This window comes from Capra hircus, chromosome 23 (assembly GCF_001704415.2).
Source record: "Capra hircus breed San Clemente chromosome 23, ASM170441v1, whole genome shotgun sequence".
NCBI classification, from domain to species: domain Eukaryota; kingdom Metazoa; phylum Chordata; class Mammalia; order Artiodactyla; family Bovidae; genus Capra; species Capra hircus.
The window spans coordinates 15,279,845-15,306,085 of record NC_030830.1 but is presented as its reverse complement, the minus strand read 5'-3'; the positions used below and the strand labels follow the sequence as shown (position 1 = coordinate 15,306,085).

Sequence of the window (26,241 nt, the reverse complement as noted above, 5' to 3'; positions counted from 1 at the left end):
GCACCGTTCCACGGCTGTGTCTGGAAGCTGATCGGCTCGTAGGTTATGCCGAGACCGCGGTCAGTGTCTAGGGAAACTTCAGCTGCATGGCTTCTTGTTTGCGTTTTTTAAAGGTGACTGTTTTGCACACGCGTTCAGTCTGGGCTGGACAGCACGTCCTGCAGGAAACGTGTTAGTTTAGGTGGAGGATGGGGCCCAGCTGGGTCAGGGGCTGTGGCCAGATGACCTCGCTCCCTCTCTCGCTGGGTCTTCTGCTGGGCTCTGCGCCTTTCTCATCCCGCCGGTCCCGGGAGGCTGTGTATGGCTGCCTTGCAGACCCCTCCCCTCTGGCTCTGGGCTGAGCTTGGCCACTGGTGGCCAAGGAGTTTTTTTCCAACTTCGAGAGACTCTCCCGCGCTTCCCAAGTGAAGACTCTGCCAGCCAGTGCAGGAGATGCAAGAGGCGCAGGTTCGCTCCCTGGGTCAGGAAGATCCCCTGGAGGAGGGCACGGCAGGACTCCTGCCTGGAGACGCCCATGGAGAGAGGAGCCTGGCGGGCCACAGGCCACGGGGTCAGACACGACTTGGCAACTAAGCAACAGCAGAGGCTCTCCTGTCCCTTGGCTCCCGGCCCCGCTTCTAGTCTGAGCCCACCGTGGCTGCTCAGGTCCTGCTCGTGAGACCGTCTCCCTGGTTCCACGCAGCCAAGAGAGGCTGCCGGCAGAGCCGCCTCACCTCGAGGCCCTTCACTCTGATGCCGTCTGCAGAGCCCCTTGTGCCGTGAGAGGTGGCACAGCCTCTGGGGGTTAGGACAGGGACACCCCCAGGCTGATATTCTGCCCGTCACAGGTCCTGGCTGACCGATGACGCCTCTGCATCGCAGATTTGGGAGTGCGAGTTTACTGGTCATCTGGTGGGAGACCTCTGCTCTGGGGAGAGCCAGGGCCCACTTGAACCCCAGGGGCTTCTAAACATGTGCATATATCTACACCCGATGGCCCTTCCTGAAGAGAGCCTGAGGCTCACCGGGCCCAGCGGGTCTTGCTCGGGACCTCCGTCCCCAGGGAGCCTGGGATCGGGGGGCCAGGGCTCTGACTTTGAAGCCCATGTTTGCCCCCCATTCCTAATACGAATTTTCACTTAATGACTTTAGCAGCCACTTGGGAGGGAAAGATTTAGAATTGTTTCTCCAAGTTAAGCAGAAATCCCGGGCCTTCCCTAAAGGGTCAGGACAGAGGAGCGGGCTGTGTCTGGTGGGCCGCGGCTGCTTGGTGCCTGGTCTGCCGTCCTGTCAGTGATCTCGACGCTCTGCGATGCAGGACAGACGGGGAAGCAGAGGGACATAAAGAGGGAAGTCAGACTCTGGCTTCCTTCGTTTCAGTAGGCCCGCTGGGCCGGTTTAAGTTCGTTCTGTAGACGAGTTGGATTTGGACAGAATTTCCTGTAGTCATTCCTGGTCAGGGCTGAGTGACCCCAGCACAGGGGAAGGGGAGTAATGGCTAAAATCTCAACAAGAATACGACTTCCGTCGCATTGAGCTCACAGCATCGGCTCCGTTTCTCTAACCCAGAGTGACGGACTGGGATGCCAGAGGCCCGAGAAATCCTGAATGAGATGGTGTCCCGGGGTTCCCGCCCCCGGAGTGTATAGCAATTACACCCGTCTCCTGCACAGGCAAGGCCAGATGCTGCCACGAATTGCTTTTTTAAAAAACAGATTTAAATTGAGAGGTGGTTTGCACAGCATGCAGCTCACGCATGTTACATGTACGGGTCGGTGAGTTCTGGTGTATTTGCAGACTCGCACATGTGGCCTCTGGCACACACCGCGTTTAGAACGTTCTTCCCTCTTCTGCCCACTCCCGTCCCTGTCGTCCTCACCCCAACCTCAGGCAGCCCCAGACCTGCTCCTCGCTTCTATTTGCCCTTCTGGACATTCCCCTTCCAGGTGCATGTCCAGGTGTTGGGGTTCCAGGCGTGGACTTGGTTCCCTTGGCAAATAGAGTCCAGCCTCTCTGAGAGCTCTCCTTCTAGTCCGCACGGGCTGTGCCACGCTCATCCTCACACGCGTGAGGCTTGGTCCGGGAGGGGTGGCGAGCAAGGGCTGCCCAGGCCCGAGGGCCACCCCCCCGCCCCCAGCCACGCCCGGAAGCGCATCCCTGGTACTACCCAAGCCCGCTCGGGCCAGCCCTGTGACCGCCCGCCCAGGGTGTGCTGGCCTTTCCCCAGTGCAGAGGACGGGCCCCTGGGGACCTCCCTCCCAGGTCCACGTGCATCCTTACAGCTCAGGCCACCCCCGTTCAGTCTGTGCTCCCTTCGGGTCACTCCCCATCGTGGAGCTGAAATCAGCCGGCCGGCAGCTCAGCCCTTGGCTCCACCAGGCCGCAGGCAAGGTTGAGGCCAGTCCAGTTAACAACTCAGAGAAACAGCTGGAAGCCGCTCACCCTGTGTCTGTGTTCCAAAGATCACAGCCTCCGAGCTGCTTTATGCCGGGTGTGCCAAGGTTGAAGTTTGGGGAGTCACTGTTGGTTCTGCTGAATTACCCCCATAAACTCAGGAGTGGGCCGGCCAACAGGAACTGGTTCCCGTCTCACGTCTGTCACACAGCGGCTGTTGATCTGTGTTCCCTTATTTACAGGACGAGGGGTGGGTGCGAGTCCCCGAGGGCCCCTACCCCTGGGCCTCCCCATGAGGGTGCAGGAGGGATGCAGGCTCCGTGGGGTCCCTGCCCAGCGCCTGCTGGCCCCTGGGGAGGCCCGGCCCTGGCCCCTGGGCCCCGGCCCGGCCGGCGGTGACTAACTGTGTCCCCGTCCGCTCGCAGGTTTGGCCGGCGGCCTGTGCTGCTCTTCTCCATCATCTTCATCCTCATCTTCGGACTGACTGTGGCGCTGTCTGTGAACGTGACCATGTTCAGCACACTCAGGTTCTTCGAAGGGTTCTGCCTGGCGGGAGTGACCCTCACCCTGTACGCGCTGCGTAAGTAGGGGCCTTCTGGGGGGGCCTCGAGGAGGTGAGGGAGCCTGTGGCTGCCGCGTGCGAGGTTCGGGCAGGAGTCTGCGTGCTGCAGCTCTGGAGCGCAGAGCACAGTGTCTTCCGCGGCGAGGACCCTGCTCCCGGGCTGTGCGTCTCACCCGCCCTCCAGCCTGAGCTCCGGCTTGGAGCCTGTGGAGGGTTGCATCGCCAGAGAAGTGGGGCTCGGCCCGCCGCAGGGGCCGGGGTCCTCCGTGTTGACGTCCCATGCTCCTCCAACCCAGACGTACCCAGGCATCCCCGCGCTTGGCTCCAGAGAGCAAGCCAAGTGGCCCATGGTTGGTGTGGGCTCCTTGTTCTCATGGGTTTCTTAAAAGTTTTCTTTCTTTGTGTTTTTCGCTAAGGCCATGCAGGGTCCCAGTGTCCCACATTCCCGTGTGGCCTGAGTGGTCTGGACTTGAACCCTGAACACGGGTGCTGGGGGGGTTAAGTGGCGATCTTTTCAGGGTGAAGAAACTGTCCTCTGCTGATCCGCCGTGTGGGCGCCGTGTGGACATCCCTGCCAAGGATGCCTGCCTGCCTTCTTTGTGGTTGGTGTTTTCTAGCGCACGGCCGCACACCCACAAGGAGAAGGAAGGTTTTAGGTGTGGATATTTATTTTCCAGTCTTATATTTTTTAATCATGGTGTGGAAAGAACTGGAAGGAATAATATGATCATTTATAACACAGTTCCTTTTTCTTTCCCTTTGACAGCATCTGTAGGATCAGAGATTAGGTAGCGCTTTCTAGAGGGCTCGATAAGGATAGCTCTGATTATCCTGAGATGCGGCGACCTTCGTTTAGTGGACGATGCCTTTAATGACACTGCTCAATAAGCTGGATTTTGCTCCCTGTTGTAGAGGATAGAACTGTAGTCGGCTACAGCACGATTTTATTGCCACAGAGAAGAAAAGGACTACAGACGTGCTCTCCGGAATCCACAGTCGGCGGTTCCGTTATCTTCTTCTGACGTTGACTTGAGTTGTGGTTTCGTAGACGTCGCCGTTTTCAGGTTATTTGCATTTATCCTGGAAGCCTTGCTCTGGGGGGTTCTTAGGAATGTACGTGTCCCGGGTCAGCGGGTCGGGGTGACGGTCCTGTGGAGGGCTTGTCTCTCCGAACAGAGGTCTCGGGGGTGGGCGTTGAGCCTGAGCGCTTTCGTAGGAGCTGCCTGGGCCCTCCTCCCTCCCTGCCCCCGTGGTCTACACAGAGGAGCGGCCCCCTTTCTGGAGGAGACCCCAGCCCTCGTCTCGGGCCCACAGGCCCCGGGTGTATACCAGCGTGTGGGGTCTGCTCCCCAGGGCCCCATCCCCACGGGGCTCCGGTTCTCACCGGTGGGCACCATGCTGTGCCCCCTCGAGGACCCTGTTCTAGGGGCAGCTCTGCAGGCTGGCAGAATGGGACAGCAGGCTTCAGGAACTGAGCAGAGAAATGGCCTCCATCTCAAAACCCCGGTGGCTGTCAGACTCAGCGCAGAGGACATTCATAGAACAGAGCTACAGTGCTCTGTTGTGCACCGCTGCCAGCGACCGCAGGGAGGGCTCGGGGGCCCTTGGGCTCAGCGGGGGAGGAGCCCGACCCAGGAGCCCTGCCGGCCTCTGGTCAGGAGTGGGACGACCCGCACTGGCCATCTCTGCAGACTCCCCTGCCTTCAGCAGACCTGGAGAAAAACTACCCCCACAGCACCCTTTCAGCCTCGCTTAGAATTGCCGTTGGCCCTGTAGAGCCTGTGGCTGTGAAAAATGAAGCTAAGGATGTTTTTCAAGAGATTACACAGTGAGCTCTTGACAGTAGACAGTTCTCTGTACTTCAGAACCATACAGGAAGTATGCTTATCCCAGGAAAGCTGTGCTGTTACCTGACGGGTGCAGAACCAAGTAACCCAGGTGTGTGCAGGCTTTCTTCTCTAAAGAGCCAGGTAGTAAATGTTGTATTCCATGGCAGGTACTCAGCTCTGCCGTAATATCCTATCGTTGTTCGTCACTAGGTCTTGTCTGACTCTTTGCGACCCCATGGACTGCAGCACACCAGGCTTCCCTGCCCTTCACCGTCTCCTGGAGCTTGCTCAAACACATGTCCATTGAGTCGGTGATACCACCCAACCATCTCATCCTCTGCCGCCCCCTTCTCCTCCTGCCTTCAATCTTCCCCAGCATCAGGGTCTTTTCCAATGAGTTGGCTCTTCGCATCAAGTGGCCAAAGTATTGGAGCTTCAGCTTCAGCATCAGTCCTTCCAATGAATATTCAGGGTAGATTTCCTTTAGGATTGACAAATGGTTTCATCTTGCTGTCCAGGGGACTCTCAAGAGTCTTCTCCAGCACTAAGCGGTAAATAAGCTGTAACTGATTGGGTGTGGCTGTGTCCCAGTAAGCCCTTGTTTACAGAAGCAGATGGTGGCTGATCTGACCAGTGGGCCGGTGTAGTTTTCCACCCTAAGTGATTCTCTTTCCGCTGACTGCTGGGGAGCTTGGAAAACTTTGAGTCTTATCTAGCATGTGTGTGGGTTCGGCCAGCTGAGCTTTAAATGCTGGCCCCATTCCTAGTTTTATTTGAAATTTTCTGCTTTCATTTTCCCTTTGTCTCATTTTCATATCGCCATAAGTTCATATGGATTTGTGTGAGCAGTGTTTTCTCTGCAATGAAACAGGGCATAAATAAAGAGTTACATTTTCTTAGATTGGAATTATAAACCAGACGTCACGGCAGATCACCACTGTGGTGAGAATTTCCAAGTGTGCCCTAGTGGCCCACTATCAAGTTGATATGATATGTGGTATAGCAAAATTAACATGAAGAAGAAGAATGTAATTGATCGTCTGGAGCTCACTGAGATAATATTCAAACAGCGTGAATCAGGGGGTTGGCTGAGAGACGGCAGGAGAACTAAGTTTGGGAAGAGAGGCTCAAAAAGGCAAAGAAAATTCTAAGTGGACAGCATCGGGGCGGGCGAGCTGTGTGCTGGGCGGGGGCGGCCCCTCCCTCTGGCGGTCTTGGAGGAAACCGAGGCTGGTGATCTGATCGGCATTGCAGATCCCAGCCCTCGGTCCTCGGGGCTGGCCACTCTGAACTTCCCAGCCAGTGTGCTCGCTCCGTCCACAAGGAGCACCCGTGCTTAGCGAATGCTTGGCCATTTTTTCACTCAAAGGAATTTTGTGCTAACCCTGGTCACCGGGTTAAAGTATTTCTTGACCGAAGCTTTTACACCAGAGGCGCTGATGATTTGGGAGATAGCTTTTAAGCGGCCCTGATGTCTTATCCCTCCCACTGGCAGGTTTCTATCTCACTTCGCGCATCTGCTGGAAAGGTCTGAACTTTCTCAGAAGAGACAGGACGTGGTTCTCCTTTCTGTCTCGCCGGTGCCTGGCACTGTAAGTGGGGAGAGCCACGGTTTTGGTGGATCTCGTCGTGGTTCGCGGAGCTCGCTGTGAAGGTGGACTCTGTCTTGAGATGTGCTGCTGATGTGGGGAACTGCTTTTATGTGCAGGCTCGCTTCAGGCTTTTTCTGCTTTGGAATTTTTCTACGGTACATTCCAGCTAGACTCCCTCCTTTAAACTGTAGTTTCCTTAAATTCACCAAAGGGAGACGAGGTTGCGTAATTAGGACATAAACCAGAGACCGCTGGTATCTTCCCCAGGAGCCTGTACCTGGAAGCCCGTTGGCGGAAGCAGAGACGGACAGATGCTGAGCTTCGAGAGGCGGCTGCAGGCGGGGTCTGGCCGCCTCTGAGGCTGCGCGAGACACTCAAGTCATTTAACCCACCTGGACCGCCGTGGTGACCTCCTTGTATCTCTTTAGCTCTGACCAAGGAAGGAAAAATAGAAAATCTTGACCTAGCCAGGCCAGGGGCAGGGAACCACAGACCAAGGAAAGAGGCGAGCATCCTGTTTTCCTTATCTGTTTATGAAAATAAGGACTCGCCAGAGATGAAAGTCCTGCCCATGTGCTTCTCAACGTGGGCAGCCACGACTTGCCGTGTGAGTTCTTTTTCCAGGGATGGTTCACCTCGCAGACGAGGCGAGGCAGCTTTTGCTAGGATGTGTCCTTGTGGAAAAGAAGCACAGGGAGAAAATAGCTCTTGGAGCTGACTTGCTCCATGGCCTAAGTCCTGGAGGAGAGGAATGGCTTTCTCATACATTTTCTGAATCTGTCCTCGTTTAATCTCTCTCCATCTCCCCACTTTGAGCAACCTCCCCCGCCCCAAGTGGAAGTGATGAAGCCTCCTTCTTGATGGCAGAGACCATACCTTAGTACGGTGGGTGAATGAACACTCCTTGTTTTTGTGTTTTGGCCTAACAGCAGTGAGCCATTTCCTTGAAAAATTCTCTCAAAGCTTCACATTCTCATTATAATAACCCTCCTCAAACCCAGACAGCTTAAATAATTGGACGAATTTTACACGTAATCAAGGAGTGATTTCACAGGTGACTGAGTTACTGATTACTTTGCAAAATGAGAAGCCGAGTCTTAACTGGTAAATAATCTCAGAGGAGCCTCGAGTTTGCTCTGGGCGGGGTGATGTGGCTCACGAGATGACGGGTCTGGCCTCCAGCGGAGTCACTTCCAGGGTGCTGGGCGATGTTCCTCGTTGCTCTTGTGTGTCTTTCTTTTTTTGTTCAAATCTGGGACTTTGGTGCTCCAGGGCTCTTTATCTTTTTTTTAAAATACAGTTTCTTTCTTCTATTTATTTTTGACTGCGCCGGATCCTCATTGCTTTTGCGAAGCCTTTCTCTAGTTGGGGGAGCAGGGACGGCTCCTCTCGCAGCACTCACGCTCCTCCTTTCGGCGCTTCTCTTTTGCGGAGCACGGGCTCCAGGCGCACAGACTCAGCAGTTGTGGCTTGCAGGCTTTAGTTGCTCTGTGCTGCGTGGACTCTTCCCAAACCAGGGGTAGAACTGGTGTCCGCTGTTCGGGCTGGCAGAGATTGGCAGGCAGATTCTTATCCACCAGGGAAGTTCTGCGTGTATTTCCGTAGTCTGATGTTTTTCTGAATACTCCTTGGGATGATTTCAGTCACCAGGATTTTTGAGCGTCAGAGCCCCCGTGCTTATAAGAAAACAATCCCCTGAACCATGCCTCCGGGTGGCGGGCATGGTTGGGCTGTGGGGCCACGCGTAGTGACTTCAGCTGGGCTAGGGCACGAATATGTGCTTTGCATTTGGGTGAAGGGACAGTTTCTCGAGAACGTACTCTCGGCCACCATGACCCATCGCCTGTTTGCACCCCACCCCCACCCCCGTCCTCAGCCGCCCCGCCTTCTCAGCAGCCACCCAGGGAGCCCCAGCCCTGTACTTCTGGTGGGACCGGACCTGCCAACAGGCTTTGTCAGCCAAGGCAGTGAGTCAGAGTTTACCCAAAGCCTTTGGCAAGCATTATTATCATTATTTTTTTAATTTCGGAAGAGTTTGTGTGATGCAGGTTCCAAATGATACGGTTGGGAAATCAGAATGGACTTGGGTTCTCATCTGTCCTTTCCTTCTCTGGAGACACTTTGCTAGCCCGGCAGACGGACCGGGACAAGTGAAGAGCAAGTAGAAGAGGAAGTGACAAGGCCTCTGTGCCCTCGCCCACCTGCCCGCCACCTCCCAGGAGCCCCAGCGCCGGCGCCCGTCTTCTGCCGGAAGTTAGGGCAGCCTGTGTGTGGGGGGGGCTTGAGTGCATATTTCTTTGGGTGTTTTGAACTTGGTGAAGATAGTCTGTCTCAAAACTGGCAGGAAAGAAGAGAAAATACTTAGCTGTCCAGCATTCTGAAATTACAGTATCTGGATGCCTTTCCCAGATGCGTGTGTGCTGAGTTGCTCAGTCGTGTCCGACCCCTTGTGACCCCAGGGACTGTAGCCCACCAGGCTCCCCTGTCCATGGGATTTCCCAGACAAGAATACTGGAGTGGGTAGCCATTCCCTTCTCTAGGGGATCTTCCTGTCCCAGGGATAGATGCCTTGTCTCCTGCCCTACAGGTAGATTCTATACCACAGAACCTCCAGGGAAGCCCCCCCTCCTCTTTTCAGCAATGGGGGATAATGTTAATATTAACACCGTGTCTGTCGTTAAGGACTAGGCATTTCCAGACACAGTGATTTTAGCGGTGGGATGGTAGTGGTGGCTGAGAGCTTCGTTTGAAACAAGGTGTTCACCCAGCAAGAGGGAAGCAGGACGATATGGAAGTCTGGAGACCCAGGTGTAGTGAGAGCTCCATGGTGGACTGGCTGCACCTGCCACAAACCGCCTCGTCCCTGCGCCTCTGTCTCCGTCTCTCTAAAGTCAGGGCACAGGTGTGTCCCATGGAACCACGGAACTACGGAGTCACTTCTGGAACCATCGGTGGAGAAAATGAGTAGAAAACGAAGATGAACGGACTCCGGGTGTGGACACTGAATACGGCAGTCCAAATAAGGAAACAACAAAGCCAGGGGAAACCCTGCTGCCTTCTCGCTCTGGAATTCTAGGCCCAACCAGGAGCCTCCTCCAGGGTGAGCGGGTCCTAGCCCCCGGGGGCGGGGAAGACAGGGAACCAGGGGTGCTGGGCTCCAAGTGGCATCCCCTTCCAGCCCAGATGGGCAGCTGGGGTCACTCCCTTCCGGAGGCTGCCACGCGTGGGGTCTGGAGTCCAAGGTGACGACTCGGGAGGAGGTGAGCGAGCAGCCGGATTAACGGTCCCGCCTTCCCGGCCCCCATGGGCCAGGCCCTGCCCTCCCGCCGCAGCGCTGTCCGAGCACCCGGACCCTCTGGGGAAGCCCGCCTTGCTCTCCGCACCCTCCTGTCTTGCACACGCTTGCCAGGTGGGCTCACAGGTCTGTTCTGGGAATCCCGTTAGACGCTACGGAAGTTTCTTTTCTCGTCTGGAAAGACAGGAAGGGACACAGGGCTGGAAGCCAGGCTGAGGAGAAGTGAGAGCGGCCCGAGGCTTGGCTGTTTTTCACTCGTGAAGCAGAAGAGAGAGGAAATACGCGTCCCCCTGGGAGCAGGTGAAGACCAGGCTTCTTCAAAGACATCCACATCCGAATGGATCTGGTGGGAGGCGAAGTTGTGAGTGGTTTGCTGAGACTCCTATTGGCCGAAACAAAACAAAACGAAACACAGCTTTGGCTCTGAGACCAGAGAGAAATGTGACTCCCGGGGTGAGGAGCCATGAACGCTTGCTGTCAGCCCCGGTGTGACTCTGCGTCACGCCAGAGCAGCTGGGCTTCAGAGAGCCTCGGTTTCGCTTGGGGCGTCTTGAAGCTCAGCAAGTGGCGGGCTTCCTGGGTACCGGGGGGGCCAGGATGAACTTGAGCACTCGCTGTGCCCTGATAGGGGCCGAGCATGCAAAGGCAACATGCCCTTCTGCCCATTGACAGATGACTGGTTTCAGAAGACCCAGTGTGCGCACAGTGGAGTATTACTCGGCCTTAAAAAGGGTGAAGCAGTGCCGTTTGCGGCAACATGGACGGACCTGCTCCTAGTGAAGTCAGTCAGGCGAGACAGACATCATGATATCACCTCCACGTGGAATCTAAAAAATAATACAGGGGAGTTTATTTACAAAACAGAAACAGACTCTCAGACATAGGAAACAAACTGTGTGTACAAGAGGGAGAAAAGAAAGGGGGCTAGACTAGGAGGCTGGGATCAACAGGTACATTCTGCTGTATATAAAACAAACAACAAGGTCCTTTTATATAGCACAGAGAGCTAGAGCCAGCATCTCGTAACAGCCTAGAGTGGAAAAAAAGTGAAAATATATCTCTATATAACTGAATCGCTTTGCTATACGCCTGAAACTAAAACAGCACAGCAAATCAGCTACACACTTAAAAAACCTATCATCACGTCCTCCTCAGTCTCTCCTTTTTACTCCTTAACATCAAAACACAGCTCGGCACCACGCCACACACGCGCACACAGACACACACAGGCGTGTGCACACACACACCCCGCCTTCAGTGTGAGCAACGTAACATCCCTCGAAGGACCCAGCTGCCTCTCCAGCTCTACTGCAGTTCTGAATTCCCAGCGATCGAGCCAAGATAATGTGCTGTTTTAGGCGACTTCAAGAAAAAGATCTCATTACTGTCTTGCCTTCTAACTCGGTTTTTCCTGTCCAATGATAAGGAACATTTACCATTGTTATTTTCTTGCACAACAGTGCAGATTCCCTTAAGCCCCTAACTTATACACTTAAAAATGGTGGCAAATTTTATATTATATACATTTTACCGTATTTTCTTCTAAAAGTTATTTCCTTCCTAAAATACTTGACATGAAGACAAGGTGGTATTTTTCAAGGGAACACAAGAATTAAAAGCTGTGCTTGAAACGATTTAGATCACATTGACCACTGTATGGAAATTGCTTTTGCCCCAGTTACCTCTGACCTACTGGGCGACCATTGCTCCATCCGCGGCCTGCATTTCTCAACCCTCGGCCTGCGTTACTGGCTGTTCTTACTTCCCACTGGTCTCTCAGGCTACCGCTTCCCGCCTCCCTCCACCCACTTACTTCTCCTGTCACTTGGGTTCTTGGCACACTCAGCTCTTTGGGAGCCTGTGGCTGCCCCTGAACTTCTGGACAGACGATCGCCTGCTAAGTCAACCCCCTGGGGTACCCCTGAGGCACCACCTACTCATCGTATCTGAACGTGAAGCTGTCTGTCATCACCCCCAGCAACCTACCCGAGGAGGGGAGAGGCCAGTGGCTTTAAAATCTATAGGGGTTGGAAACAGAATCCTGGGCTGCCTCCCGGTCCAGGTGCCCCAGCTGGTCGCCAGGTCCTGCCCTCTCCCTCGTCCGCTGTCAGTCACCTAGGGCCCATCCCACCTCCTCAAAGTCTCTCCTTCCCCGTGGCCACGGCCTTCACACAGGCTCTCCTTCCTCACTCAGACGCCGCAGCGGCCTGCAGCTTTCAGCTTGGCCTGAGCTCTCCACTGCCCCAGCCTGAGCAGCCCCCCTGAAACGTGTGTCCAAAACTACCTTTCTTCTTTGAGACCTACAGGAGCCTGGCCTGTCCCGTGGTCACGGAGGACAGAATCTCTGTGCGGTATCCTAGCCTCCTTCCCAGGCTTCCCTCCTCGTGATTCTGGTCTCTACCCAGCCCCTAGCCACTCTCATTACCCAGGATGCTCTAGGATCCAGCTGAGTCCTGACCACTCTCATTACCCAGGATGCTCAAGGCTCTGGCTGGTCCCTAAGCACTTTACCTAGGATGCTGTAGGTTCCCCTGACCACTCACATTACCCAGGATGCACTAGGCTCAAGCTGAGTCCTAACCACACATTACCCAGGATGCACTAGGCTCAAGCTGAGTCCTAACCACACATTACCCAGGATGCACTAGGCTCTAGCTGGGTCCTAACCACTCTCATTACCCAGGATGCTCAAGGCCCTGGCTGGTCCCTAAGCACTTTACCCAGGATGCTGTAGGCTCCCCTGACCACTCACATTACCCAGGATGCACTAGGCTCACGCTGGTTCCTCATCACCCACAGGACCCAGAATGCACTAAGCTCCTCTTGCCTCTGAGCGTCCAGTGCAAATAGCAATCACCTGCCCTTCCAGCCCTACCAAACCCGCAGTTCCTGGTGCTCTGGTGGCCTTTCTGTAGCTGGCTTCAGCCTGGTCACACCCTGGACTGCTGTCTATACCTGTGGAAACTCCGTTCTTCTGCTATTGTGTTCAAACCACTATTAAGCCTGCATCTGTGCCGCCAGTCAGGGTGACCTTTGGCCTTTGAGAGTGTAAATTCAGACACAAATGTAGGCCTGAAGTACTAGCTCCACTCTGGGTTCCCGGCTGTTCACCAGACAACCACGGTGCCGCTTGTGTCAACGTATCAATAGATGAGTTTTCACCGACATGAGAACATAAAATGTATGGGCTCCTGCAGACTGCTTGGAACGTGTCCGCAGGTGGCCGCAGGCCTCCCCCCAACTCAGGAACTGTGTTCTAAAGTCTGGAGTCCAGCCCCACCGCGGGGCCCTCTCCCTGTCCTCATTCCCGCCACCCTCAGCTCCCCCTGGCCCCCATCCCCAGGCTGATGGCTTGGCTTCTCCTGCCTCGACCCCCCTCCCTCTCCAGGGTCCGCTTCCTCCCTGGCCTCGTCCAGCCGAGGACCAGGCGCCTTCCCACGATGTTCCACCCTCTCGCCCAGGAGCCTGACCAGCAGGTGTAACTCCCCAGGGAGTCTCCATGGGGGGAGGAGAAGGTTTCCCCAAAGGGCTGGGGCCTCCCTGGGGCGTGGGTGCCGGCCGAGGACGGCCATTGCTGACTCTGTGAGAAAGCATTTGCTCCATTCCGTGTTTCGGGGAGGCGGTGCTGGGGGTCCTGCCCTCCCATCCCATGGTGACTGTGCTGTTCTGGTTCTCCCTGGTTCTAACTGGTTTGAACCGAACTATCCTCTGTCACAGAAGGCGTCCCTGGAAGGCTTTCAGTGGGGAACGAGCGACTCAGATCTCTGGTTCTCAAGGATGACGTTCACCCCAGCCTTCCTTCTCTTGGCAGTCTTGTCACAGACAAGAGGGTCTCCTCCGGGATCACCCTTCGGCGCTGTCCTGGTGTCTCCATGGCTCATGGAGGGCGGGGATGTTGCTGGAACTGGGATGTCAGCCTGGAGCTGTTGGATATCAGCGTGCTCCAGGGTACTCGGGTCTTGTCCTTTAAGAGACTGAAATTGAATCACTTGCTTCCCAGGTGGCTCAATGGTAAAGAATCTGCCTGCCAATGCAGGAGATGTGGGTTCAATCCCTGGGTTGGGAAGATCCCCTGGAGATGGGCATGGCAACCCACCCCAGAATTCTTGCCTGGAGAATTCTGGACAGAGGAGCCTGGCGGGCTACAGTCCATGGGGTCGCAGAAAAGTTGGATACGACTGAGCAACTGAACAGCAGCTGACCTGGAGCACACCACGCAGCGGAGGCGGGGTCCGCAGGACGCCCGGAGGAGTGCCACGGAGCCCAGACCTGCTCTTCCTTGTGATCGTCACCCGGAAACCCGGTGCTGGTCTCCGACCCGCTCGTCTGTGGGGGGAGTTTATTTTCTGCCTCTTCGTAGGGTCACGGTAGGGTCTTACTTCGTGTTCCCTTCAGGGGATGATTGCTCTTTTGGTGCTTTTCCAGGCTCTCCTGTCTGGCGATTTCCCGTCCGCCTTGTGACCGTAGAAGCGAACGTTTGCACAGCTGGCTTTTCTGTCGCTTCCGCGCTGCTCGGCGTCCGCGTGGGGCTGGGGCGAGGGCGCGGGAGGCGTCTGCCTTCAGCTGACGCAAGAGCGTCTCTTAGGCGCCCATCCTTTCTCAGGGCTGAGAAGGCAACCCCGAGTAAAAGGACAGTTGAGACCTCAGGCTAGTTACCTTCTGCACGGTCATGCAGACCTCTGTCCTCGGTGAATACTGGGAATTGTTGTGAGCAGTGTATAGACGTGAACCTGAAGCGTTTGGGCAAGGGCGTGAGAACACTGGTGGTTTGGGGTCCACGTTACAGAAGAAGAAATAAAAATGATTTTCTCTCCTGATCTCTCTTACACCTCAGCTTGTGAGACAAAGCAAATCCATCATAATAAACCGTCTCTAAAGAGGCGTAGACCAGAGCGGTCGCAGAGACCTTCAGCTGTGCTGAGAGTGTGCTGTCTATACCGCCCGGGGCTTTGACGTCACCACAGGGCCGTTGAGCAGGGCAGCGTGGCTGTGACTTTAATGAAGTTTAATGAATTAAAGTCTGTGTTGGTCAGCGCTGCTTGAACCACACAACGAGTCATTTAGTCACACAGTCCTGTCCGACTCTTTTGCGACCCCATAAACTGTAGCCCGCCAAGCTCCTCTGTCCATGGGATTTCCCAGGCAAGAATACTGGAGTGAGTAGCATTTCCTTCTCCAGGGGATCTTCCCGACCCAGGGTGCCATTGGCAGGCGGGTTCTTTACTGCTGAGCCCCCTGGGAAGCCTGCGCTGCTGGAAACACAGTGTTAAATCATCTGGGGGTGAGTTATTTCACCAGCTCTTACTTCCCTACTGAGTTCCACCCCCTCCGCCCCGCAGCCTGGAGGGTATTTGGCTTGGCTGTTGGAGGCCTTTCAGGTGTTGTGTGGCTGAAACAGAGCCCTCATCACTCCGCCAGCCTCACGGCCTCACCCGCTCATCCTGCCAGCCTGTCAAGAGCCACCATCCGCAGCGGGGCCCCAGCCGGGTCCGAGTCACTGTCTTCTTGATCATCAAGTCCTGCACATCACCTGCCCGGCTGCAGCCGCTGCAGCAAAGCCTTTCCATTTCTTGCCCGAATAACTGCACCAGCTTCCTGAGCCATCTTCCCGGTCAAGCCACGCAACTGATTCTTCTCTTACAACCAGGGCAATATTTATACGGTGTGAACCAGGACTTGCACCCATCCGCTTCAGACCCTCGGGGCTCGTCAGCAGCGGCTTCGCTATGAAAGCAGGGAAACCCCAGACAACAGGGGTCTAAGCAAAGTAGCTGCTCGTGTCTGTCATCACTGGAGTCATCCAGGACTGGTGTGGCCAGTCTCCTGACTCTGGGGCCCGGACGCTCCCTGTCTGCTAATGCTGCAGCGCGTCCACATCCCGGCCAGCACAGTGGCGGGAGCGAGGAGGCGGGATGCTCCCCGTTGAAGGCCGCCTCTCAGAGGCTGAGGGCACCGCATCTTGCCTCCCCTTAGTGTCCTGCCCAGCCGGTTGCTGGGGGCGAGGGGGTGGTGCTGGGCGATAGTGCTCCATCGTGAACGTCCACAAGCCCGCAGGAGACGGGGCAGAGGGTGTGGGCAGTGGCCCTCGGTCTTTGCCTCCCCCTGCAGCGGCTTTTGTGATGCAGCCCGAGCTCCTCGCTGCGGCCTGTGAGGTCCTGTGAGGCCTGCCTCCCGCTCACCCCACTGTTTTCCAGCCAAACGGACCTTTCCATCCGCTGTGTGCCGGGCTCTCCCTGCTTCCTTAGGTCATCCGTACTGGCCTGCCCTCTGCCTGCAGTGCTGCGTCCTGGCCCTCTGCAGGCCGGGCCACGTCTTGTCACCGTGATCCTGCTCACATCACCTTGGTGGCCAGCACCCAAATGATTCCTTTAGGACTGTCTGCCTGTTTCCCAGCATCCACCACTCCCACAGATATACTGATTTATCTGTATCTCCATCAGTACTGCCCCCTGCTCTGGAGTAAACTCCCCGGAGCAGGGCCTCTCATCCTTCTTTCCCCCTGTATCTCTGGTACCAGGGCTGTGCCTGGCACAGAAAGGGTGTCTGAATATGAGTTGAGTGACTGAAGGAATTCACGGCACCGTCAGAGTAGAAGTGTGGGTGTGGAGTGGAAAGGCTAGAGTTCTCTTGGTCCATTTCTCATCCATGAAGGATGAGGGGAAGGGGACGTGCTGGTGTCACGTAGGTGGCTATGAATGGTAGCGGCAATTAGCTGAGATTTCGCATGAAAGCCTCGTGGATTAGACAGATTCGGACCGGATGCCGAGAGAATTGGCTAGATTCAGAACCGATCGTTCACCCCTCTGCTGCCACGACCGACCGATGATCTGGGAACAGCAGACAAAAGGTGCCCGTGAGCTCGGTCTCGAGTTTATCTTGCCCTCCACCTTCTGGCCCTCCACAGAGAGGCTTCCCTGGCTGCTCACGCAGAATTCATCGGCTTATTTCTCTTACTACACCCTGATTCTCCGCGTGCACTTTTAAAACATTGTTTGATTGAGGCATAAAGCCCTGATAGGGAGCCTCCGTCATCACCCCTTCTGCGCGGCTGCGCCGTGTTAACTGCGTTCACTTTCTTGTGCAGCCGCCACCACCATCTGTCTCCCGCTGAAACTGTGCCGGGACACACAGGCCTCCCCCACCCCCGCCAGCCCCCACAACCACGCTCCACTTTCTGTCTGCATCTGAGTCCCCTGGGGACCCCACGCTGGTGGCATCACGCCGTCTTTATCTTTTTGTGCTGGTTTATTTAACGTATCATGAAGTCTTTAAGGTTCACCCATGTTGTGAAATGTGTCCGGATTTCTGTTTTAAGCCTGAGTAGGAGAAGGCAATGAACCCACTCCAGTGTTCTTGCCTGGAGAATCCCAGGGACGGCGGAGCCTGGCGGGCTGCCGTCTATGGGGTCGCAGAGTCAGATGCGACTGAAGCGACTTAGCAGCAGCAACAGCAGGAGAAGGCAATGGCAACCCACTCCAGTGTTCTTGCCTGGAGAATCCCAGGGACGGCGGAGCCTTGTGGGCTGCCGTCTATGAGGTCGCACAGAGTCGGACACGACTGAAGCGACTCAGCAGCAGCAGCAGCAGCAGGCCTCCAGTGGCTGTCTAGACTGTGTGTACCTCATCCGTCCTCCATCCCTGGACACCTGGGTTGCGCCCACCTTCTGGCTGGTGAAGGGAGCAGGGGTGAGACCTTGCTTCCAGTTCTTTGGGGTGTGTACTCAAAAGTGGGATTGCTGGATTATGAGGACTCACTTTTTCCATCTGCAAGAGGAAAGTCTTGGCCCTGGGCCCTGGGCTGTCTCCAGCGTGGCAGGGCCTGGCCCATGGGGAGCAGGGCCCGCAGAGCCACTGTGGGCAGTGGTGCCAGTCTCCTCCGGGCACCAAGAACAAGGCTGTCTCAGAAGAACTGGAAACCTCCCGAGGCCGCTTTATTCAGAGCCCCTCCCCTGACTTGACAAACAAGCGACTCGTTAAGGAGGATGGTGCCCCTTCCCAAGTGCGCGGCTGGGGCTTCGTCTGTGATCTCTGTGCAGCAAGCAAGTTTCCCTTCTTCCTCTCTGTCCAGCACTGAGGCCTGTCTGCCTTCCTACAGGGTGCCCTCGGGGCCGCATCCCCAAGCATCCTTTCCTGCCCCTCTCTTGCCTTCCCTCTGGTCTGTTTCTAAACTCCGGGGCAGCTTTCCGAGTCGGGGCGGCATCACTGGTGTGTTTCTAGCTAATGGCGAGCCAGGTTGTGTAATAAATGCATTTGCAGGTAATTAAAGACGTGGGAGGAGCGTGTAAAGATGCTGTTTTGAAGCCCTCTGAGACCTCCTCTCGTGTCCAGCGGGGACTGAGGGGTTTAAGTGGGGAGATGGAGAACTGTGTTGTTTTGAGTACAGTGCATCTGGTTTGGCAGCGTCCCGCTTGAGTTCAGAGCCGAGGCGCTTGTCGAGGGATCTTAGTGCCTAATGGATCATTCTGCGGGTGTTCTTGGAGAAGGAGAGCTGAGAAACACTCGAGACGGGACCTGCCCTGCCGACAGGCAGCTGACAGACGCGTCTCCGTCCTGGTGGCGGAGGGCTCTCTGGGGATGGTTTGCTGTGAGGACGGGGGTGGTGTCTGGGGGCCAGTAGCAGATACCTGTGTTTGTTCCCAGCGGGGAGGACACGGATGTCCTCATCTCCGGTCAGTGCTGTGACCTCAGAGGACATCCCCGAGGAGCCCAGAGACCTTTAAGGAGCCTGGGCCACTGGGGCCGCAGGGAGGGACAAGGTGAGTCCGTCTGTAACAGATCACCAGTTGTGCGGCTCGATCAAGATATCTGGGTTTGGGACCTTTTTGTTTTATTGGGTAGAATAGACACAACGTTAGGGGCTTCCCAGGAGGCACTCGTGGTAAAGGACCCTGCTCCCAGTGCAGCAGGTGTAAGAGACCTGGGTTCCGCCCCTGGAGAAGGGAATGGCTGCCCACGCCACTATCCGTGCCTGGAGACGCCTGCTGACCAGGGAGCCTGGCGGGCTACAGTCGACGGGGTTGCAAACAGTTGGAGGTGACTGAAGCGACTTAGCCGAACACACATGCACGCAGCGTAGAGCCGTTTCAGCCCTTCGCATGGGTTGAAATGCGACTCAGTGGCGCTAAGTATACTCGTGTTTCCAGTGTTAACACCATCCATCTTGGAATGTTTTTCGTCTTGCAGAACTGAAACTGTCCCCAGTAAACCACACCTGCCCATGCCCTGCTCCCAGACCCTCACACCCACATTCTCCCTCCTGTGTCTACGAATCCGGTGACCCTGGGGGCCTTACGTCAGTGGGATCACCAGGCATTTGTCTTTCGGGGCTTTGTTCACTGAGCGGAGTGTTGTCAGGGTTCATGCACGCTGTGACCTGGGTCAGAGTCCCCTTCCTTTTTGAGGCTGAGTCGCGTTCCACCCTGTGGGCATGGTCACTCGGGGGCTTCCTCTTCTGGATGGTTGTGGGCAGGTGAGCACAGCGGTCCGTCCAAGTCCCTGCCTCCAGCTCCTTTAGGGCACGTGCTCTGAGGAGGAGTTGCTGGGTCATAGAGTTTCGAGGACTTTGTGTGTGTGTGTGTGCGCTGCTAATGAAACATTTATTTTAATGAGTCACAGTTAAACATTCAAACTGTTGGACAATCTTCAGAGAAAACTGGAATGTGCAAGGCTGCGTTCGCTTTAGATATCATCAATGTCCTCATCATCATCTCCGGTGTCATCAAACTGGATCTCATCATCATCTCCAGGACCAAATGGTCACTGTTTTCCTTGGAGACGACCTGATCTAACTTTCTACAGCAGAATAAGAGTTGATGTTGACTTTTTTTTCAAATAGAATGAATAGGAGGCAAAAAATACAGTCATTATTTAGTAATCAAATTCCAAGTTTGAACTAGGTGATGTGAAGATGGAGCCAAAGGCAGTGCTGTTTTTGTTTTTTTGTACCTTTTTATATAATAATAATAATTATTATTATATATGCATGTTTCTTCCTGCCTCTAGAGAACTGTGCTTTTGAACTGATTTTCCTACTGATGATTTTAAAACGTTTACAGCATTCCTAGTTTCCACTTGTCTATGCTTTCAAAGAGCAAAGGTGCGTTTAGATGGAATGCTTGTTTAAAACGGTTCTGATGGATTAAAGCCTTTCGTTGTAAGGTCAGTTTGTGGTAAGAGATTGTTTCAGAGAAGGAGCATCTGCTTTGCAAAGATTCACCATTGGAATGTCTCTGTAATTGTAATCCCTCCCAGTGCACTGATCTTTAAGTCAGTGTGCAAAAAAACCATTGGTTTGCACAAACTGTTTGTGTTCCTGCTGGTAACAGTCCATAGTCAATACCCATCAGCTGTGGGAGCGAAGCGCCTTGCGGTTGTGGCCTGACACCTTGGCGGTGTTCGTGGAACTGCTGGTGCGTGTCAGGGACAGACAGGGGCCGGCATTGCCCCTGCAGGACCCCGAGGGGCACGTCCGCACAGCACAATAAACTCATGTTGCCCAGAAGAGTCTTTTTGGAAAATGACTGACCGTGTCTGTTTACCTGACAGCTTCAGTCTTTCAAAGGCTCCCGCTGCCTCCCAGGGCGGCCGGGGGGCCTTCCAGCCCCGCTTCCCCACTGCCCCCTCCCCTGCCCGTTCAGGCCCTCGGAAACTTTGCCTCTGTGTTACCTGGATTCTGCATGGCACTCTTTGCTGGAACACTCTCCCCTGACGTTTTCTCTGGGTGAAAGTTGCTCAGGTCCTCAAATGACAAGTGTGCCGTTTCTCCCAGTGGGTTTTCTCCTGGCCCCACCGCCACCCCCCGCCCAGCCCATCTGAGCTGGGGGCCTCCTCACTCGTCACAGTGACTGCCTTCAAACTTCAGTTTGATTAGACAGTGAATAGGGACAAATACAAGAAGTCAGACATGAAGGGTCCCAACGTGACGCACAGTGGAGGAGCCCAACGCTCCTTTGGCATCCCCGTGCGCCCCCACACCAGCCACTGTGTCCCCCTCCCCGCCTGTCCCCCTCCCTGCCTGCCCCCGCCCCTCCTCTGTCCCTGAGAGCCTGGCTTTTGCCTTTCCGCTTCCCTGCTCTTCTTTACACTCCTGCTGTGTCTGCAGGATTTGTAGACGATATGTCCACTAGCTCGCACGTTTTGAACGTCTAGGTCAGGATCGCGCGCCTGTCCTGGTCGTGTTTGTTTTCCCCGGCGTGTGCCCCAGGTGCTTCTGTGTTGACCTTGGCAGGCGGAACTCCCTCACTTCACTGCTGGCCCACCGCTCTTTGACCCTTGATGGATTTTTCACATCTCTCTATGCCTCTCTCCCTTCTGCCCCATCTTCATCCCAACACACAACTTGAAACTCCCACAGGGCGTCCATCTCGCCATCATCATGTCCCAGCTTCCAGCACACACGAAGGTATTGAGTAAAAGAAGCCGGGCACCCGGTCTGCGGGTCTGCGTGTGGCGGTCACGGCCCAGGACAGCATCCTTGTGGGGCCACTGCTCCGTCCCCCCAGGCCTGCCCTGCCGTGTGTCCTCGACCACAGCTCAGCACGCTCTCTGTAAGGGCCAGACGGAAAGTATCCCCGGCTCTCTGGGCCAAAGGGTTTCTCTCGCAACTGCTCTGCTGTCCTAGCATAAAGCAGCCACAGATGTGTCCGCAGAGGAGTGCACCAATAAAACTTTATTTGCAAAACTAGCCGTTGGGCCATATGGAGCCATCAGCTGCATTTGCCAGCATCTGCTCTGGAGGACTTTCCAGAGGAGAAGCCCTGACTGCGCGTGCCTCCAGACGAGGGCAGGCAGGGAGGGCCTTGGCGCCTGTGAGGCCAGAGGTGAGCTCAGTGGCTTCATCCAGGTGGGAAGGTAACAGTTTCCAGACCGGGACCACAGCTTGCCTTCCAGCGGCCTGCTGTGCGTGCGTGTGGAGCTGTGAAGGAAGATGCCTCTGGGGCCCTGAGGTGTGGGAGGGGACAGGGTTTGGACGGCCACCTCCCCGTCCTTCCCCGGCCCTTGCTTCCTGATTCCCCGCCAACCCCTGCGATGGTAGCCTGGCTGGCCGTGTGTGCAGACGACGGAGGGTCAAGCACGCAGGGTGTGTTCGGGGGCTGGGGGCGAGGGGCGTGGGGAAACGTGGCCTGATGTTGTATGGAATTGGGCAGAGTGGCTTCTTTGAAGAGTTCCAGGTACGAGTGGGGGAATCGACCTTTCTGAGCTGTTTTCCTGACCCTTGTGTGTGCTTCTCATGGTATCAGGGCAAACTTGGGTAGATGGAGGCGAACGCTGGATCCGTCTTGGTCTTTCTCTTGTTTAATGGGGATGCTTAGCTCCCAGGATCCCTGAGGGAGGCGACTTGCTCTTTGTGGAACCGAGTCATTTGAAACAAATGTGGCCAAAGGGAGGTCCGGTGACGAGGACGGGAGGAAGACGAGTGGCTCCGGTGCTGTGGGGCTGGCCCTCACCCCTCGCTGACGGCACAGTGCCCGGGGGGAGGGGGCCGCCCCCAACGCCACAGTGAGTGGGGGGCCGAGGCCGAGACGCAGGCCACCTGGCTGGGAGCTGCCGCTCACGGCCACAGGGCAGGTGCCTTGTGTTGGCTGCTCCTCTCTGCCGAGGAGCTGGGCAGTGGTCCTGAAATCCTCAGTCCTCCTGTCTGCTCTCCCACCTCAAGGATGCCCGACCTTTGGCAGAATAGACAGAAGCCACCTTCTCGAGAGTCACCGAGGAAGAGGAAGGTGTGAAATGGGAGGGGCTGAGCCTGCACTGAGGTCTGGGGGTCGAAGTCCAGGTGCTGAGCCGCTTCCCGGGATGCTGGCGGGCGGGGAGACCCCAGAGGGGCCCAGAGTCAGTCTCCGGGACAGGCCTGGGCTCTGCAGGGGGCGATGGAGCTGGGGGCCTAGAGACAGCTCAGGACACAGAGCTTCCAGGAAGTTGGGGCCGCCTCTTCATGCGTGACACGTGTTTGAACAATCATCTCCCGGTAACAAGGTGTGAATGCCACTGGTACCTTTGGCCAGTATTTCGCTCGACCTTGGGCAGGTCCCCGTGTCTGGCCCTGACCCAAGAGCTGTGAACAGAAGTGACACGTCCCTCCTGGATCAGAGCATTGAATTACTGGCGAGGGACCTGGGCGCCTTAACACATAACCGCTCTCTCCGCCTGACCCTCAAGAGGCAGTGATAATCAGAGACCCAGCCAGCCCGCATGGGGCATGTAGTGTGAGTGAGAAGTGACCTCCTGGTGTTCTGAGCATCTGAAATTACAGAGAGTTTTTTGTTCCTGCAGCATGACGTAGCCCCACGACCAACACACAAGCCTGTTCGGGCTTCTCTCTGTGCAGACCCCTGCTTGCACCAATTTTTAATGTCAGTGAGCTAGGACGAACAGGAAAGAAAGTTAGCGTTGACTTTGGATAGAGTTTTATAAAGAATAAATAAGTTGCAAAAATAGGGTCCGCTTCCACAAGAAGCACAGTCCCCCTGGGCACTGTGCCGTCAGCGATGGACATGATGATGAATCTACTAAGAATGCGGGGGTCGTGATGATGTCAGGAAGTGTTGCTTCCTGGGTCAGGAAGCCCAGATGTGCAGAAATACCCTTCACTGATGCAGCCAGACCAGCCACTCCCTCGAGTCCTCATCAGTGCTCGTGACTGTGGCTGGGACTCACTCACCGGAAGAGCCTCCCCTCACATCTCACCCAGGATGTTGGACATTCCAGGAGGGCAAGCCAGACGGGCGTCGGGTCTAACAGCGTCCTCCTCAGGCACGCACACAGATGCCCACCCACCTGAAACGCTCCTCCAAGCATCTCCAACACCTGCCTCACCCGCTGAGTCTGGGCCACTCACTCAGCCGGTTCGCTTCGTGTGTGTGGTTCGCACGTCAGGCCCTGCTCCGCCCCTGGACGCGCTTCCTGTCGAGTGTCCTCAGTGGTCGTCATTTTGGGGTTGCTCTCCTCTTCACCACACCCTTCTCCCTCATCGTGTCCTCCATGTTTTCTCTTGCTCACAAGTAGGTGTTCGCTCCTCTCTGTCTGTCTCTCTCCCCCAACTTCCCAAAGATTTAAATCGATGCTGTCTGAGATCCCTGATTCTAGGGAAATGTTCCTTTTTCATCATCCCTTGTGACCAGAGCTGCGGGATTCCTAGGAAACCCCCCAGCCGGGCACCGAGGGGCTCGGGTGAGCAGGGCGCGGGCCCTGAGCCGTGTAGCTTCTGCCTTAAGCTCCAGGGGTGTCGGGTTCCAGCTCGTGTTCAGGGTGACGCGCAGCAGGTCAGAGTCAGTGGGAGAAACCTAGCCCCGAGGGAAAGGAACGGCGGCCGCACTCCAGGCCCTACCAGGCTGTTGTTTCAGTGTCACAGGAGCTGAGATTCCCAGCCGAGTGGAGACGCTGTGCTCCCCCGCCCCCGGCCCTGCAGCGGCGATGCCCTGGGTTTGCTCTGCTCTGCCCTTCCGTTCACAGACAGCGTCCCACAGCGTGAGAAAGAAATCTCATCTGTGACAAGGACCTTTCTCGGGGAACATTTGGTAACTTTTAAATAGTTGTGTCTGACTCTGCGAGCCCCATGGACCATAGCCTGCCAGGCTCCTCAGTCCACGGGCTTCTCCAGGCAATACTGGGGTGGGTTGCCATTTCCTTCTCCAGGGGATCTTCCCAACCCAGGGGTCGAACCCGTGTCTTCTGCACTGCAGGCGGATTCTTCACCATCTGAAACACCAGGAGCCCCAAAGTTTATGGATTATCATTAGGGTGGGCCTTTCTCTGGGGGAGCTTCCCACCTTCTTGGTTGTAAGACTTTTTGATGGGGAAAAGTGAAAAAAGTGAAAGTCGTGTCTGACTCTTTGCAACCTCATGCAGTCCGTGGAATTTTGGTGGGGAGGGCCCGTCTATTCTGAAGCCCCCACCGAGCCTTGCTTCCGCCTCCTTACGGTCAGCGCCCTTCTCTCCTGCTGGTCCACACGGTACACGTGTGTCCTGTTGAGTTCTGTCCAAATGACCCCTTGCCGTGCGTGAATAGTGACCTGCACCGCTTGCACTGAGCTGTATCAGCAGCTGCTGAGATGTTAGTGACGCACGTGAATCGATGGAGGATGGGTGCAGGTGGCTGGAAGTCACCGGAAATCCAGGAGAGAGCAGTGTGCGTGTTGAGAGAGACAGGAGGCCTTCCTGTGGGAGGGGGCCTGAAACGGAACATTTCCTGACAAGGAGTCAAGAGGGCACGTTCTGTAGTGAGAGGAAGCAGGGTGGTCGAATGGGGCTGCAAGGGTCGGGGAGGGGCACGGAGGGTGGTGGGGCTGAGGGGGGCTCTTGTTTAGTTGCTGAGTCGTATCCGACTCTTTGCAACCCCATGGACTGTAGTCGCCCAGGCTCCTCTGTCCGTGGGATTTCCCAGGTAAGAATAGTGGAGTGAGTACCCAGGGACCGAACCCTTGTCTCCTGCCTGGCAGGTGGGTTCCTTACCACGGAGTGAGAGGCTCTAACATGGCCTCAAAGGTGGGCTTCAGGGGAGAGAAGAGGGGGGCTCACTTTGCAGCCTGGTTTGGTCTTGGCCCAGCCGTGGTTAAGGGACTAGCTCAAATCCGACAGTGAAGCCAGTGATGAGGGGAAGGAGGGGCCGGAGACATCTCTGGTCCAGCCGCTCCCCCGCGTTCCCCTCTGAGATGACGGCACAATGGGCGTTTGTGCCCTGAAGCCAGCGTTAGTATTTACTTCTCGCGCTCACTGGCACGATTGTTTAATAAAATCTGCAGGGTCTTTATTACCCCGAGTGCAGCATGTTTTCCAGAGAATTGTTTGTGGCCGTAAAACAATCCAGGGTGGAACGTAGAGGAGGCTTCCCAGCGCCCACTAGAATGGGAACAGAAATACGCGTGGCGCCAAACGAATTTATTTCTACTATTAAAATTCCCAGTGTATCAGCTACTTAAAAGGCAAGTCCAAGTGAACAGAGGAGGCGTGTGGTTTCCTCTGAGGGGAATATTTTAATGAGAAGAGTGCCAGCTGCTAGACGTCTGCATCTGCCTCCCTTCTTTCTGCCCCATTAACCCGGAAATCAGTCTTGGCCGGTAGTGACCTAGTGCACACGCATGTGCTCACTCACCGAGTCGTGGCCGACTCTGTGACCCCATGGACTGTAGCCCACCAGGCTCCTCTGTCCATGGGGTTCTCCAGCAAGAACACTGGAGTGGGCTGCCATCTCCTCCTCCGGGGGCTCCTCCTGACCCAGGGATCGAACCCAAGTCTCCTGAGCCTCCTGCAGTGGCAGGTTCTTTACCGCTGAGCCACCTAGGAAGCCCCGTGCACGTGTGCAAGGCGCGCTAATTGATTGGAAGGAGCCAGCTGCAGAGCGGCCTGGATACTCAATATGCACGCGTACAGCACACACATCAGGGGCTGAAGTCTCCCTCCCTGGAGAGAGGGACTGTGCGCAGAGCAGGAAGCAGCCTCCACGCCAGGACTGAGCATCTTCTGCCCAGAACGGCTCCCTCAGCCCAAGGTCGTGGCCTTGGTGCTTGCCATGGGCCCACGTTGGTCCCCAGGCAGAAAGCTCGCTAGGGGGCATGGCCACCTGGGAGATGAATGGGTTCATCGGATGCCTGACTGT

General features: G+C 55.8%; 1 protein-coding gene across 3 annotated transcripts in view; it reads left to right on the top strand.

The window, feature by feature from the left end:
- SLC22A23 (solute carrier family 22 member 23) overlaps nucleotides 1-26,241 on the top strand; it is a 127,611-nt gene that overhangs the window by 38,090 nt on the left and 63,280 nt on the right. For all 3 annotated transcript variants that reach the window (XM_018038802.1, XM_018038804.1, XM_018038803.1), the window contains exon 3: nucleotides 2,799-2,953. In XM_018038802.1, coding sequence (XP_017894291.1) covers nucleotides 2,799-2,953 — 155 coding nt within the window. The remainder of the gene's footprint in view (nucleotides 1-2,798; nucleotides 2,954-26,241) is intronic.